Source organism: Trachurus trachurus, assembly GCF_905171665.1.
Source record: "Trachurus trachurus genome assembly, chromosome: 20".
In the NCBI taxonomy this organism is placed as follows: Eukaryota; Metazoa; Chordata; class Actinopteri; order Carangiformes; family Carangidae; genus Trachurus; species Trachurus trachurus.
Genome location: NC_139911.1, coordinates 12,992,990 through 13,008,170, shown reverse-complemented (window position 1 = coordinate 13,008,170; position 15,181 = coordinate 12,992,990). Strand labels below are relative to the sequence as shown.

Sequence of the window (15,181 nt, the reverse complement as noted above, 5' to 3'; positions counted from 1 at the left end):
ATGTTAATGCAACTACTATAATGCAATATAAATAATAACTTAATACTTGAGATATTTTTTAACAGATTAGAGGATTGCTGCTATAGGATCTGAACACCTATAGATTTTTCTGCACATCAATGGTTGGACTGTCTCCTAGAAAATTAATATCTTGTCAATTAGTTATTATTTATGGATGTACAAATCAGATTTTTAGAAACAATGGTCATTGTGTTTGGCAAATTAGCAGCAGCGATAAAGGACGCATTATTAAAATTATTTAGTGATTAAAAAATATTTGTTAGCAAACATTTTTAGCCCCACACTTAAATAACTACAGATAAGGACCTTGTTTACATGCTGACAACCAAGCTTATCAATTAAACTGCAGCTGCACACTGCCCTTTAGAGGCTGGAAGCAAGTACTACACAAAAGAAGGGAAATTACCAAACGTAACTTATGTACTAATAAGCACAAAAATTTATTAACCAATCATTTCAAATCTGTTTCATCAATCACAATCAAATAAGCCCATCAGAAACTTACAGAAATTTTTTTTCTATTTACAACTCGTATGAAAAAATACACAAAGTAAGTCTACTTAAATATAAAAATGACATCACATGTCAATATCGTATTCTTTAACCTTTTGAAGTTGGTCATTTCTGAATGACATATGGTAAATCATCCACCAATCAGCTGCTGCCTTCAGTCTGAACTTTCCGCATATATCCTGGTGAACCACAATACTGCAGGTAGAGCAGCGACGTTCTGGATGCTGTAGGCGTGTCCTGTGAGAACAGAGCACACACACATCAGTAGAAATAACCACTATGTCCAATAAGACATTTATCATTTTCAGAGGGGAACACAAAAAACTGTTTCATCACAGGTTTTGGTACATGTGGTCACAATTAACTTTTTTTTCTTTCTTTTTTTTCCACAATTTCCAGAAACAGCTCATTAGATAAAACAACAATTCAGCATTTAAATGTTTGTAATGATGCCGTATACATACCAGATTGCACCATGAAGGATTGTCCTGAGTTGAAGAGGGACTTTGTGCCATCGATGGTGACACTCACAGAGCTTGTTATAATGTTAAAAACCTTTAAAAATAAATAAATAAATAAATACAGGACAATTAAAGTATTTTAACAACTCTGGTATATAAGACGACTGTGAACATAATCATGCGTGACCTAAAGTGAGAAAATGAATTGACTGACTGTTGTGGCGTTGTGATCCACCCAGAGAGGCTTCTTCATGTAGGAGCCCAGCAGGATCTTTCCATTACAGATGGAGCCACTGTTCAGGTCCGCCAGGATGCCGATCGCCCGACCTTGATAGAAGTACCAGTCAAACTGGTCTGGAGTGATGTCACTACCACCTATGATTAAATTAAAAAATAAAAATGATTCAGTGAGAGGTTCAGTCAATAATCACACCTGTTTTATATCCTTAGATAAGGATCACTGTGTCTACATTATTTGATAATAACTACATTAAATAAAGGCTTATTCAAAATCATCTCTGACAGACTCTTCTTCATACAGAATGTAAAACAAGCCAAAATAATGCACACAACAGAAATAAAAATGTAGATAACCCCATGAAATGTTTTCTTGAGGTAAACCTGTTAAGATCCTCTCAGCATGCAAATGGCAGAAGGCAAATATGGTACGTGCTGAGTGGTACAGTGATGTACCTCTGTAATCTAGTGAAAACTATCGCCCACATTCATGTATCCATTTCATTTTAAAGTCAAACATTACATTTACTCACTGTTGACTGTGGTAGACCAGAGATTCTTCAACCACTCTGTCAGGTTGGCCTTGTCCTTTGGCTGTAAGGTCAGAGGTCGGAGAGGAGGAGCACACAGATCTGATACCGAGAGCGCAGTTGCGACTCTGGACGACGGCAGAACTGGAACAAAATCAACACAAAAGGAAAAGTTGATTTTTTAAAAAAAGGCTGGGTGATCAATTAAAAAAAAAAAAAAAGACACTTTTCGCCATTGAAAATGTACATTATCTTCACTCTGGCTTCCCTCTTTCCTGTTGAAGTTACATATAAATTCAAATTAAATATGAGACCTTTGGGTTAAATGTGACTTTAAATCCCTGGGCTGTGTGTGGCTCAGTGTGTATGCGTCATAGACGGCTCTATGCAGCACTAAACGCAGCCCCTACAGTTTTACAAAACAGCCTTAAGGACAGGAGGAATATACTGCGTATTCATGTATATTTAAGAGATGCCTGAACTAACTCTGTTTAGGAAATATGTCATGAAAATGTGCGGGAAAAGAGAAAACTGAAATAAGAATTAGAAGCAGTGAGATAAAAGACCAGAAAGAAGCAGATAACTAAATCAAAAAGGGTGACATTTTAACATACTCATGTCATTCTCTTCATACAGCTCCAGCTCAATCATCGAGGATGGTCCACTTCTGAGGTCTTTTAACCTGCCAGAATAAGGAAAAGTGATAAGCACCCAACATATAATCACCATATTTGGAACAATATTTTAACTTTAATTTTCCATACGTGTTTTCTGGCTTGTACTGTGGATTGTCGTGACTGACAGAGCCGTTCTGTGAGTTCCTGTATTCACCAACATCCGTGCCGAGTGTCTCTTTATCAGTCTTACTGAGTACTGATACACAGTCAGTACCAGTGACCTCGTCTGCCAGAGCATCATTGATATCATGTATGTCGTTCTGATTCGTGTCTCTGCCGCTGACCACAGACGGCGTCTCTGCAGCTTCTTTTCTCGATGCCAGAGAGCGCTTGACAGTCTTTCGAGCAGGCAGTGTTTTCACATTCAGCGGAGAAATAGGAGCTCCACCCAGTGGCTTTGGGGAGACCAACATGTTGCCGTGTTTGGGACTTCCAAGTCTGGGAGATAGGCTCCGTTTGGACTGTGTTTTTCTGCCCTTATGCGGTTTAGGCTCCATAGGATCAGGCTGCCGAGGTTGTGAAGGGGTGCCGTCCATGTCCTCAGGCACGTCATCAACCCTCCACCAGTCACCAGGAGGTTTCCTCCTCCGTTTCCCTGATTCTGTTGCAGGGAGCTGCTCCACAGGTCTGCAGGGAGACGGATGCCGTGATGTGTTGGACTGTCTTTCGTTAGAGACATTGTGGTAGACTCTTGGAAATACCCGATCCCCTGTAAAAAATAGAACATATATATACAGAACATATTAATAAGTAACAAACCTTATTGGCTGCACAGTGAGCGCTCGCTCCATTGATCTCACCTGAGGTACGACTGATATCACTGTGTGAAAAGACCAAAGGAGAAGATTGATCAGGATCCATGTCCTGATCGGGAGCCTCCGGCTGCTGCTGCTGCTGCTCGTCTTTCTCCTCGGCCTCATTTGTGTTTAAGACGTCAGGTGTTGCTTGGATCTTCTGTGTTGAGCCTCTTCTTGCAGGTTTGTTTTTGTTTCGTTTGGGTTTCTTTTCTTTAGCTTGAACGGTGTTTTTAAGTCCGTCCTCCTTTGCCTTCGGAGGTGACGGTGCTACTGCTCTGGGCTCTTTGCTGTGCTGTTTGGACTTCTTGACTGTAGGATGGTTGTTTGTCATCTCTGTTTCCTCTTTCCTCTGAGAACTTAACCACCACTGTCCAGTCGATTTTCTTTTCCTTTTCCTAAGAGTCTGACCTTCTTCAGGTGAACTCTCTTCAGATACGCCCGGCAGCTTGTTCCCTTCAGCCTCTCCACCTGCTAAATCATCCGCTGCTCCGCTGTCTGTCACAGGATTTACATAAAAAAAAGAAAGGTTTTAGTGGTTGTAACACTGATTTTGACTGGTTGGAGAAACACAATTATCTTATATGATATTAATATTACTGTAACTTTGTTTATTTTTTACTTTTATGTGCAGCCATTTCTGTCTCATTAAGATGATATAAGACTTTTTTTTTTTTTGTGTGGAATTCATGATACAAATTCATTAGCATCTTAAATATCCAGGGGATTTAAAATTAAATGTCTTTAAGCATCAGTTTAATAGCAATGGGGGAAAGAGGGGGAAATCATTAACATAGTAATAATAACCAACAGAAAGACTAAATGTCAACACATAGGAGGAAATTTTAAGGGTATGACATCTTTACCTGTAAGACAACCAAAGTCTCTAGCATCTGCATCCTCCTCACTGTTCTGCTCCTTCGTCTCTTCAGGTTCCTGCGTCACTTTTTTGGTCCCCTTCAATGACTTAGCCCTGCTTGTCTTCACATTTTCTTTCCTATCTTTTGAATACTTGAGGCTTTTCGTCTCCGAGGCCTTCTGAGCCTTCTTTTCCACTTTCTGGGAGAGTTTTTCTTCATCTGGTGCCTCCTCTGCCCTGTCACTCTCTTTTAATTGGGTCTTTAGGAGCTGTTGTTTCTTTTTATTTGGTGGTTTTGCCTGTTCCACCTCATCACCGACAGGAAGATCCTCAGGACTCAAGTCACCCTCGTCATTTCCAGGAGTTAGTTCATTCTTTTCTTTCCCTTTCATCTTCCTTATTTTCTGATGATCCTCTTTTTGCACAGTCTCCGGTGGTCTGTCCTCTGTCCCTTTGTCCGTTGAGCTGTGTTTGTCTGTGCTGGCGGCTCTGCTCTGCTGCCCTCTCTTACTGGTGGCTGTATTAGTTGGGATGGAAAACCAAAGAGGAGCGTCGTCCTCCAAAATCAGGAAATCATCGTCTGGCTCAGGAGGGGGGCTGGGAACTCTTACTGGCGACAATTTCCTAAAACTGAGAGAAGAACGAACAAAGCAAAAAAAACAAAAAATATTAAAAATCATGTTATGTTTTTATATCTAAACACAATAAAAGACTCCCTACTAATAACTAAGATCTACTTTTATCACAACTCACCATGCAGGTTTTGGCTGTCTAATACCATTCAGTCTTAGCATCTGCAGAAACGATGACTTGTCTTTTCCGACTTGGGTCGACGTCTCTGTCAAAGACTGGCTGTGAACTGTTCCCTCTTCTTTCTCAGGAGATGCGGGTCCATTCGTCTGTTTCACTGGTGGGGTTGAATTTACTTGCCTGGTATTTAAAAAAAGAAGAAAACAGAATGGACTGAACTAAAAGGTGTAGTTACATTACAAACCACAGTATATATATTTTGCTGCTGAATGAATCATTGTGTGATTGCACTGGCTAAGATTGGTCAGTGCAGTATATACAAATTGTAAATCTTCCCAAGTAATACATTCTCAAATGAAGATACTGTTACTTTGAATTTAACTATGCATAACAGTGATCACTTCCTACCTTGCTGGTTTTCTTTTGCCCTCATGGGGTTTATTACGCATTTTTTCTTCGACTGGGCTAACCGCTTTGCTGAAAAGAAACATAAATATATCCATGAACATTTATGTAACATCAGATACCAATGAAGAGCTTACACAAAAACAGTGTTTTCAGAATGAAAAGCCCCTTACCATGATGCCTCCACCTTCTTTCTGGGACTTGACCTTGTGGATCTGCTAAAAGCAATCTCGGTTGGTGGAGACTCAAACTCACAGTCACCATTTCTAGAGTAAAAGAGAATTATTATTGACCAAAGAATCAATGAAACAACATACAGTATAATGACTCACGACGTTGGTGCTGGAACAAAAATCCTACATTTTAAAACTACCGGTACATCATTATGCGCAGACAATTTTATAATTAAGTGAATGCATTTCCTACCCCTCTGTGACGAGCCCATTGGACTGGGGTTTCTGGGTTTTTGTGTCCTCTTTTGGGTCATCCTCACACTCAATAAGAATCTGGGGGATGATTTGTTTTTTTTCATTGCCCTCTTCCTCTACGTCTTTTACAACAACGCCCTCTTCCTCTACGTCTTTTACAACAACGCCCTCTTCCTCTACGCCTTTTACAACAACATCACGTTCAATTGGGCTGGAAGTCTTTATGGGTCCATTAACATCAAAAGGGACGTCCAAATCTGCAACACAAAAAGGACTACCCTTTATCAAGAAATTAATTGACATTTGATATGTGTTAATAGAAACATAAATATATATATCTATGTTTTACCAGGGTCCATGTTAGGAGTGGGTGGTGTTGTAGGAAGTAGGACATCTCCCTTAGGGCCCTAAAGAAATACAAAATATACATTCACAGGCTGAACACATCTAAAAAGGTATCAAGTCTTATCTAATTCAATATCAAGCCCAAGCATGGGCACAAAACAATCAATCATAACATCATGCTGTTACTGTATGTTTTTTGAAACTGTTAGGCTTGACAACACAGACACTGAGAATAAAATATGATACAAGTAAAATAAAAGGCTTAAAAGCAACTGTCTGTTTTGTCTTTTCAGAAGCTGTAAGACACACATAACAAAACAAGTGGACATTTACATGTTTTCCTTTCTGACTATATATTTGTATTATCAGCAGAAGTTATTGTTATGACTGACTGAACATAACTAAACACCTGACATTACCATCTGGCATGGTGAAGTTTCTTTAGTGAGCTGCGCCCCCTGTGAGACCGGTGAAGCCTCTAGCTCGCTGTGGTTAGTCTCAGACTCAGAGGATTGGAGCAGGTTAACCTGTGAGCACGAATCTGTAAAGAAGAGTACAGCATCGGTTAACACAAAAAACAACAACAACAACAACTGGTTAAATCAATGACACACTCAACTTACCCAAGTCATCAAACATCTTATCAACGTCTCCCAATGTCAGCGACTCTGCCCATTGTTTAGACTGACTGAAAACACAATTGAACAAAGTTAAAATAGTTGGAATAGCAGCATTTCACATTATTTGAAAGTATAAACTAAAGTTTATAATCACTACATCACAGCGGATGTAATCCTAAATGTAAGATATTTACTTACATAACTCATTATAGGACATATAATGGACAGCGATACTACATGGAGTTAAAAACTAATTTCCTTTGAGATATTATATATATTCAAGTATACCTTTCTTTCTTTGTGAGGTAACAGAGTTTCCTCTTTGGTCTCCTCTGTAAAAAGACAGCAAGTACATAAAAGATTAGTTTTATATAGTAATTTGTGGGAAAAAGAACAGCAGACAACATTGCTTTAATATTATGCTAACTTCACAGTTTATCACATACACCAAGCTAAAATTACTGTAATCTATTATCCAATATTAGAATAATTTGTCTTCATTTAGCCTACACCATGTACACAACATGTGAATATGGCTTACAGATAATGCTTTAATAAATGGAAAATAAAAAACAAATGAATCAAAGCAAGATTAATTTCCTTTAGACAGTAGGATAGTTCATCATTATAGGTCACTTGATACTGAAATATTTCCATTTTCAATGCAACTTTTTTTTCCTATGTTGAATTTATGTTTTAAAAAATCAATTTAGACACTTCTTCATATATTTACCTCGTCATCAACTCCTCTTTGCATTTTACCGAAACTTAAACTCTGGGGAGTGAGGATTACTGTTGTCCCTGGTTTGATGGATGATAATACCCCTCGTTACTAGACAATACAGCCACACAAAAAACCACGAACACGATCCAAACAACGACCGTAAAGTTAAAACCAACACCTCTCTCCAACACATTATGACCTTGTTGTGGTCGTAACATTTACACATTAGCCACTGTTTAATGTTTAAACCCAACGTTACGTTACGTTACGTTACGTTTAGTTTAATGTAACGCTAAGTTAGTAAGTTACAAACTGGGTCAGCCCACCTCTCACTGTCTCGGCTAACAACATTGTTTGCTCCTCTTCTTCCTCCGCAGGACAACAGAAATACAGACACACAAACGTGACCATTTACTCACCAATTTTGGGTAATTAGTCTCCATTAGTGACAACCAGCTGTGTCGATTTTAGTCGATAACGGTACAAACGAGCGTTTGAACCCGCGCTAACAGCTAGCTAGCTTTCATTTCGCTTTCAACCCCCCCTGCTTTCCAGCTGCCGCCTAAAACTCATAAACTCCTGTCTTTAAAAGTTGACTTAAAGTACAGAATACCTGTAAAAGTGGCTTGTTTGAGTCACTTTTTAACTAAAGTTACCGTTTGCAAAACAATGGCGCTGTTTACTGTTTATAAGTAACCCGCGCATTCCACGGCCTTTGTCGTAAACCCTGAGCTGTGCCTCCCAGGCAGCGATGTCGCTGAGGTATCGCTCTTTTCCCAGATGCCAAACAGAAAATCCGTCCGTGGAAGACAAAAATAACCTCACAAAATAACATAAACGTGTTCTATAAACGCATGTTTAACTGGTGGAGTCATTAATGGTTGAAAAACGCACGACTTGGCAAAGACTTTCTGCCTGAGAAGAACTGCTGTTGGGCAAAAAACACACAAGGCCAAAGGGTGATCTTCTTCTTTTGCACTTTATTTTCCGTCAGCCTTGAGATTTACTAGGCCTCTCGCTTTGCTGCCCCCTACAGGTACATTACACAATTCATTTTATGACTGCCTTACAGAGCATAGACATAATAGATTAATGAAAAAAAAGAATCAGAAACCAAAATATTGAATGTTTAAACATACTGTAAGGCATGGTAATAGTCTCCTTACCACAAGCTAATGTGTTAGTAATCACTACGATAAACAAGAGCCATAAAAGGCTCAGAGACCGTTCAGCCAAGGTTAACGATTATGTAGATATTATACCGTGGTACATTTTAAAACACATGTCATTAGAATTTGGCAAAAATGAATGACATCTACAAAATAAAACAGTTATTATCGACAAAGTTATGTTTAAAATAACACCTATTTAAATATGAAATATGACATGAGGTAGGTTATATCATGAATTGAACGTTTTCAGCAAAATATCTTCTTCTGATTCTCAGCAATATCCATTGGTTCCAGGGCTTCGGGACTGATGCCATCATAAAGTGGGTGTTTGATGTGTTTCCAAATCACCAAACCAATCCTTGTGATGAACAGTACAGAGGCTGAAGCCAGTAGTGCAACTGAGAGATAAAAACACAGTGAGTACATCTTTTATATACTGTATACATATTTACTGTGTACAGTTTCTGGTCTTAGCATGTTATGACATAATATTTCCATTAAAGATGAAAATGGCATATTTAACTTAAAGCAGATATCAGTGGAATGTTTTTGTTAATATAAGTCCTAAATAGTCCTATTTTCCGTCAGCAATCACTTACATGAAGTATTTCAGCCTAAACACGAGTCTCTCCGTCACTCTGCTCTGCTGTAACCCGAGGAGAAAATTTTCCTTGTGGGATACAAGTGTTATCCAATGAGGAGAGAGAACGGCATGAAGGGCTGTGTGTGCAGCATAGACTGTAAAAAGAATGGACGTAGCGTCCGTGACGTCACCCATTGGTTTGGGGGAGTCTGTTTTGTGCCGCTACTACGGGGGTTTGAACCGCGCCATGTTGGATTCTACTTGCCATATTTGGAGCGGTGCGGCCGTTGGCCGGCCGAGAGCCCGCCCACTGGCCTCGTAACAGCGGTCGCCGGACCTGTCACTCAACGGTTCTGCGCCCTAATTGGCCAGAGCTTTAAACCTAATAATAGTAAAACTGTAGAGTTCAAAAAAATTCACCCCCCTCAGAGTGTGTGCGGGGGTAGAAACTATCGATTGAGACCAAAAAAATAAAATGTACCAGGCTGTAAATATGTTTTTTTAAGCTGTAAAATCGGCTATTTTAACATGGGGCTCGATTGGAGTTGCTCCCTTCTGGAGCCAGCCCCCAGCGACAGCCGAGGGGATTGCAGCTTTTTGAACGCGGAAGTGAGCTTCACTTCTCAGACCGACAACTGCCCCCTTGGTGTGCAGCCAAGGGATGCGCGTGAATGTGGTGACGTAGCACGAGGACCAATTGATGCCTGACAAGGGCGGGGGCTGCTAACTCATGGTGCGTTCAAAGAAACTCGTACTTTGTGTTTTTCCTTCCTGTGAAGTCATACCAGTTCGATCTGGTACGAGTTCACGGGTCGGAAGTTACGAGTGGCCGTTATAGGGAACTTTCACAGACAACAGGATGGTAAAAACACGAGCTACGGGTTACCTGGAACGCTACCAAGTCGTAGTTGTGACTTGAAGCTGTAACTTACGGTTTCAAAAGCCTGCCTTGAACGCAGCATTAGCCGTAACGGCCGTGAAGCTGATATCTGCTTTAAGTGTGAGGGTAATTTCAAATGTGATTAACTGAGATTTGCTTTACTGTTAATTTATTTCACTAAAAAGTCACAAAGACATTGTAGCCTACTTAATATTATAATTAATTCCCTTAATATTGTGTTTTTTTATTCAATAAATTTAAAATGATATATATTTATATAATATTTTAACCCTCATATTGGCTTATTCATCATATATGGGACTATCTACAATGTCTTACCAATGAATATGCCATTGCGGGTTAGTGATTCAGCATCAAAGTTTTTGTCCAGGTTTCCAGCAAGGGCCCAGATTACAACAGGGTAGACGATGAGGATGTACCGTACATGTTTGTCAAGGACAATGTTTTCCAAAAGGAACCTGTGAAACATTCAACACAAATGCGTTCTTCAGAATCTCTCTCATGTATATCAGAAATTTTTTGTGTGTCGAAGTGAAGACCACTTACCACACAAACAGCAAAACTGTCAAAATAGAGTATGAGATGGTGGCAGCATCCGTTGGAGACATATTTACATCGTAAGTCAGAACAATGGTTAGGTTGATTAGAGTTGCAATGGTTGTCCACGTTGTGTATATCATCACGCCATTTTGAACCTGTGTTGAAAAGTATTTTAGTTTAATGTAATGAGAAATCAGCGTAAAAAAGAGCTGAAATTGAACACTGCACATTGTCAACTTGAATGAAACAGCAAATAAACATGCTGTACATTTGTCATACTAACCAGCACACGAAGGAGCCACAGGTCGACATTGTGGTATTTCTTAAGCCAAGGTCCATAACTATGAAGCCCGTGGCAGATGAAGCAAATCATGGAGTAGTTTGTGCAAATGACCAGGATGAGGAAAACCAGCGCAGCAATCATGATTCTTTAGCAGGCACAATAAAAACAGAAAAAAACATCATGTTTGGAAGTCTGACAAATTCTTGTACAAGAATTGACATTAAGTTGTTGTAAAATAAACTTTTGCTTGTGCTACAGCAAGCTTAATTTAGAGATAAATGTGGAGAGTCTCACCCTCTGTCCCAAACCAGCAGCCAGCCAATATTAAAACACAGATTGAGGCACCAGCTAACGAAGAATCCATAAGGCAACACTGCAGGGCTGCAGTAAACATAGCCGTAACCATTCCTATGAGACAGAAGTTAAACATTTGTTCTGTGGGACTGTGTGTGAACATGAAAATGCAGAAAAAAAAGAAAAGAAAGAAATTGATCGCAACTTTCTACAAAGTCCTGAAACGATGTAGATGACCATGGCTGTCAGCCAGACGTAGATGACGCTCCAGATGTTAAAGGTCCATCCTGATGGTGTGATCTGGGTGTCAAACACAGCAGACACATTGGCTGTGGTTGTATAATAAGGACCTAGTGGGAGATGTAATAAAGTATTCAACAAGATTAGCAAGACTTTTATGACATGCTCAACTGGTATTTTGTTGTTTCTCAAAGAACCTGCACTTCTTATTCACAGAGTCATCTCAACATCCTCCACAAGTAACAGCAAGTATCTAAATGACAGTGAATTCTTACTTACCTATCCCAACTACCGACAGCCCATTGAACGCCAAGCTTATTGCAAAGCCGACAACAGAAACCACTATTGCAGTGAGACGTCCATAGTCATGTTTTCCCATTGTACTTTCCTATAACAAAGACAAAATTGGAGATGAAAATAATGAAATAGCTGAAAAGAGGAAGTGAAAACATCCAGGGCATGTTAGTCTCTATCAACCTCTGTACTTCCTCAGGGGCAGGACAAGTGATGATAATCATTCACCGTATGCAGTAGGCTACATACATCCAGTATAGACAATTATACCTAATTAAAGCTTTTTCATAAATTGTCAGCCATCTTCTTTTCTGAAACTCATCATCACCAAGACAACATAAAATATATCTCTCATTCCTAGTCAATTTTTGTTTAGCATTACTGAACTGGACTATGAACTCACAGTAAGTAGCCTAATATATAGTAGCCTATATGAATGAATATGAACATGTATAGTATAGTCCATGTGTCACTGCAACGTGCTGTGTTCTAGGATTGTAAAAGGTCGGCAGCTTAACATACAGAGAGTCCGTTCCATGAAGTCAAACAACACATACCTTTCTTTGCTCCTCCCTGTGTGAACACCAAGAGTAAGTGTGCAGAGGACCAAGGACTGCCTATTTTATAGAATAGTTGGTTGTGCAAGAGGATGGCTTACGACCTCTAAAGTGTCACGTGCGTCTCTTATCTCGTATACATTTCTGCCTCAGTGCAGTGGATCATAAAAGACAAACTGTCAATATTTTCCCACACAGCTGCTATAATCCTGAAACCATCCATGTGTGTGGCTTCTGAATGATGCCACTTCGTGTTAATTTATTGAATTTAATGTACAAATTTGGTAAGTGTTGCGGTTTACAGCAATATTTTTTGTACAGACCCAGTCAGAGAGACCAGTGCTTTCTAGTATCGCTTCATGTAGTTCATCTCAATAGTTTGTACTGAATATTTTCAAGTCTACCTGAGCTCGATCCGTACATGAACCTGATCGTTGACATCCGCAAGAGCAGAGCAGGTGATAATTGTCAATCCTTTGCAGTAAACACAGAGGCCACTCAGACAATCACACCACATGTCTTTCTCACAAAAGGTGTGGCTCCTAAACTGTGAACTTCTAGCTGACTTATGCCTTCAAAGTTTTTGCAGACTGTCATGTATGTGGACAATGTAAGGTAATTGAAAAATCAGAATAATTGTAAAAAATAGTTTTTTTTAGTTTTTTTTTTTGATTTTCTTTTAGCTTTTTTCACTCAAAACTACAGAAAACAATCATTTCAATAAACTTTAAATATAGAGTATATAACCTACTGTAAACGGTGTGGTAATGCTCTCCTTATCTGCCTAATGAGTTTTGTTAACAATCAGTGTTAGAAAACAGCCATAAAGGGTTCAGAGAGCAGTCACCCAAGGTTACGAAGTAATATTTCCACTGAATGCATAATAGTTTATTTTAAAATATGCCGTCTGTGAAAATTAAATAAAATAGTTGGCCTCACTATTATTGAGTAATGCCACACAAATGGACACCTGTTGTGACAGGGTGATTTAGCTTCATATTTTTTTTCTTTCTTAACAATAAACCTGTGAAACACCTGACAATTATAAGTTTGGTCAGAGCTCATGTACAGTAATAGAGAGAGGCATGAAAATATGCTGTTTTAAGAGATACAACATGGATTTAATTTCATAATTTGCAAAATGACTATTTGTTTCACTGTGGTCATATCTACTCATTATCTTATCATTACTGTAGACATTATTTTGCTGTTTGATAAAACAGTTATAGTATTTATTGCCTTCATAATTATTCCAGAAAGACACACGCCTGAGGAACATATCAATTTTATTTCATAACAATACAGAAAACTTAAAAGGCGAGCAAAAAAACAGAGTGCAATATACAAACAAGTATGAGTGAACAAAATGTCACATTCATGTTGTGGAGCTTCAAGCCAAAACAAAAGTCATCAATTACAAGATACAAAACATTTACAAGTAGGCTACACCACAGCGACTCCAGGTGTATGTGAAAAAAATACTCAATTATCACGACGCAGGCTCACTTAAATATGTTTTTCTGCTTGTCAGCAACCTCCATCGGAGACATGGCCTCAAGGTTGAAGTCTTTGTAAAACGGCTGTTTGATTTGCTTCAGGATGACCAACAATACCCGTGCAGCACACATGGTGCAGGTTACAGCCAACAGGGCAACTGTAGTGGAGGAAAACAGCAAAGAAGCACAAGTGCACATATAAGTATTATTTATAGTATAACAGTATGTAGGCTGATACAAGCAGGTATAATTCACTGTGCCCTGTTTGTCTATTGTAAAGAATAGTCACATTCTCTACAATTATTGAGAAGAAATTGATCTAAAAACACAACAAACATTCAAGTGATGTGTTTGAGATTGATTATGATGTTTTTTTTCCTTACCGGTGAAGATATTATTGCGCGAAGACGCCTCATTGTTGTTCACGTATACCCCCGTCAGTGCCCAGATCACAACTGGGTAAATGGTGAGAATGAATCTCACGTGTTTGTCGAGGACAGAGTTTTCTAGAATAAACCTGTGAGAGAGCAAATACATTTTGTTTCCGATATATATTTTTTTCTTTGATTTATTAAACATGTTTTATCTCTTTTTGCTCTTACCACACAAATACCACTACAGTCAGGATACTGAGGGAGACCGTTGCGGCATCAGCCTGGGACATGTTTGCATTATATTGCAGCACAATAGCCAGGTTAACCAAGGATGCAATGGTTGTCCATGTTGCATATATGGCAACTCCATTTTGAATCTGCAACAGAGACAGGAGAAAAGGCTTTGAAACAGAGGCAGAAACATCCTTAAAAGAACATTACTGGCAGAAAAGACTCTGCTGGGACGTAGGAGAAAAAAATTAAAATAAAACTGTACTACAATTCATACCAACACACGGTGGAGCCACAGATCTACTTTGTGGTATTTGTTGAGCCAGGCTCCATAACTATGGATGCCATGGCAGGAGAAGAATATTATGAGGTAGTTGGTCAAGGCAATCAGGATGAGAAAAGCCAGGGCAGCAGCAAGAAACCTTTTTACAGAGATAAGAGATAGAAAGGTTTCTTGTGTGAATGTGCTTCTTTTTCACTCAAATCAGGTACATTTTAAAAACATAATAAAGTCCGATTCAGTATTTACAACTGCAAAATGTGCCACCAGTACCACCAGTATGTTTCTCAACACTAACATATAAATTGCAAATTGATTTCAGTTTAAAATAAAGAGAATGGCGTCATCTCACTTTCTGTCCCACAGGAACAACCATCCTGTATTGAGGCCCAGGTTCAAGCACCAAACCATGTAAAATCCATGTGGCAAAACAGCAGGACTGCAGTAGACGTAACCATAGACATTCCTAGAAGAAGCAGAAAGTGCAGAGTTCAACATACCAGATGCAATGCAGAACACAAAGATAATGTTTGATTGTTTTTCAGTGGTTCTTACCTCCTAAAGATGCCAGA

General features: G+C 39.1%; 1 protein-coding gene across 1 annotated transcript; it reads right to left on the bottom strand.

Moving 5' to 3' along the window:
* Positions 1-537: 537 nt before the first annotated feature.
* LOC311003587 (uncharacterized protein) lies at positions 538-8,051 on the bottom strand. Its single transcript, XM_083995355.1, has 17 exons — positions 7,784-8,051; positions 6,929-6,972; positions 6,644-6,708; positions 6,440-6,561; positions 6,025-6,082; positions 5,674-5,932; positions 5,421-5,513; positions 5,251-5,319; positions 4,846-5,022; positions 4,100-4,722; positions 3,240-3,731; positions 2,527-3,148; positions 2,377-2,444; positions 1,766-1,906; positions 1,210-1,370; positions 999-1,089; positions 538-771 (listed from the first exon to the last, which is right to left on the bottom strand). Exons 1-17 carry the CDS (start codon positions 7,805-7,807, stop codon positions 689-691), a joined length of 3,192 nt encoding a protein of 1,063 aa, XP_083851481.1. The 5' UTR covers positions 7,808-8,051; the 3' UTR covers positions 538-688.
* Positions 8,052-15,181: the final 7,130 nt, after the last annotated feature.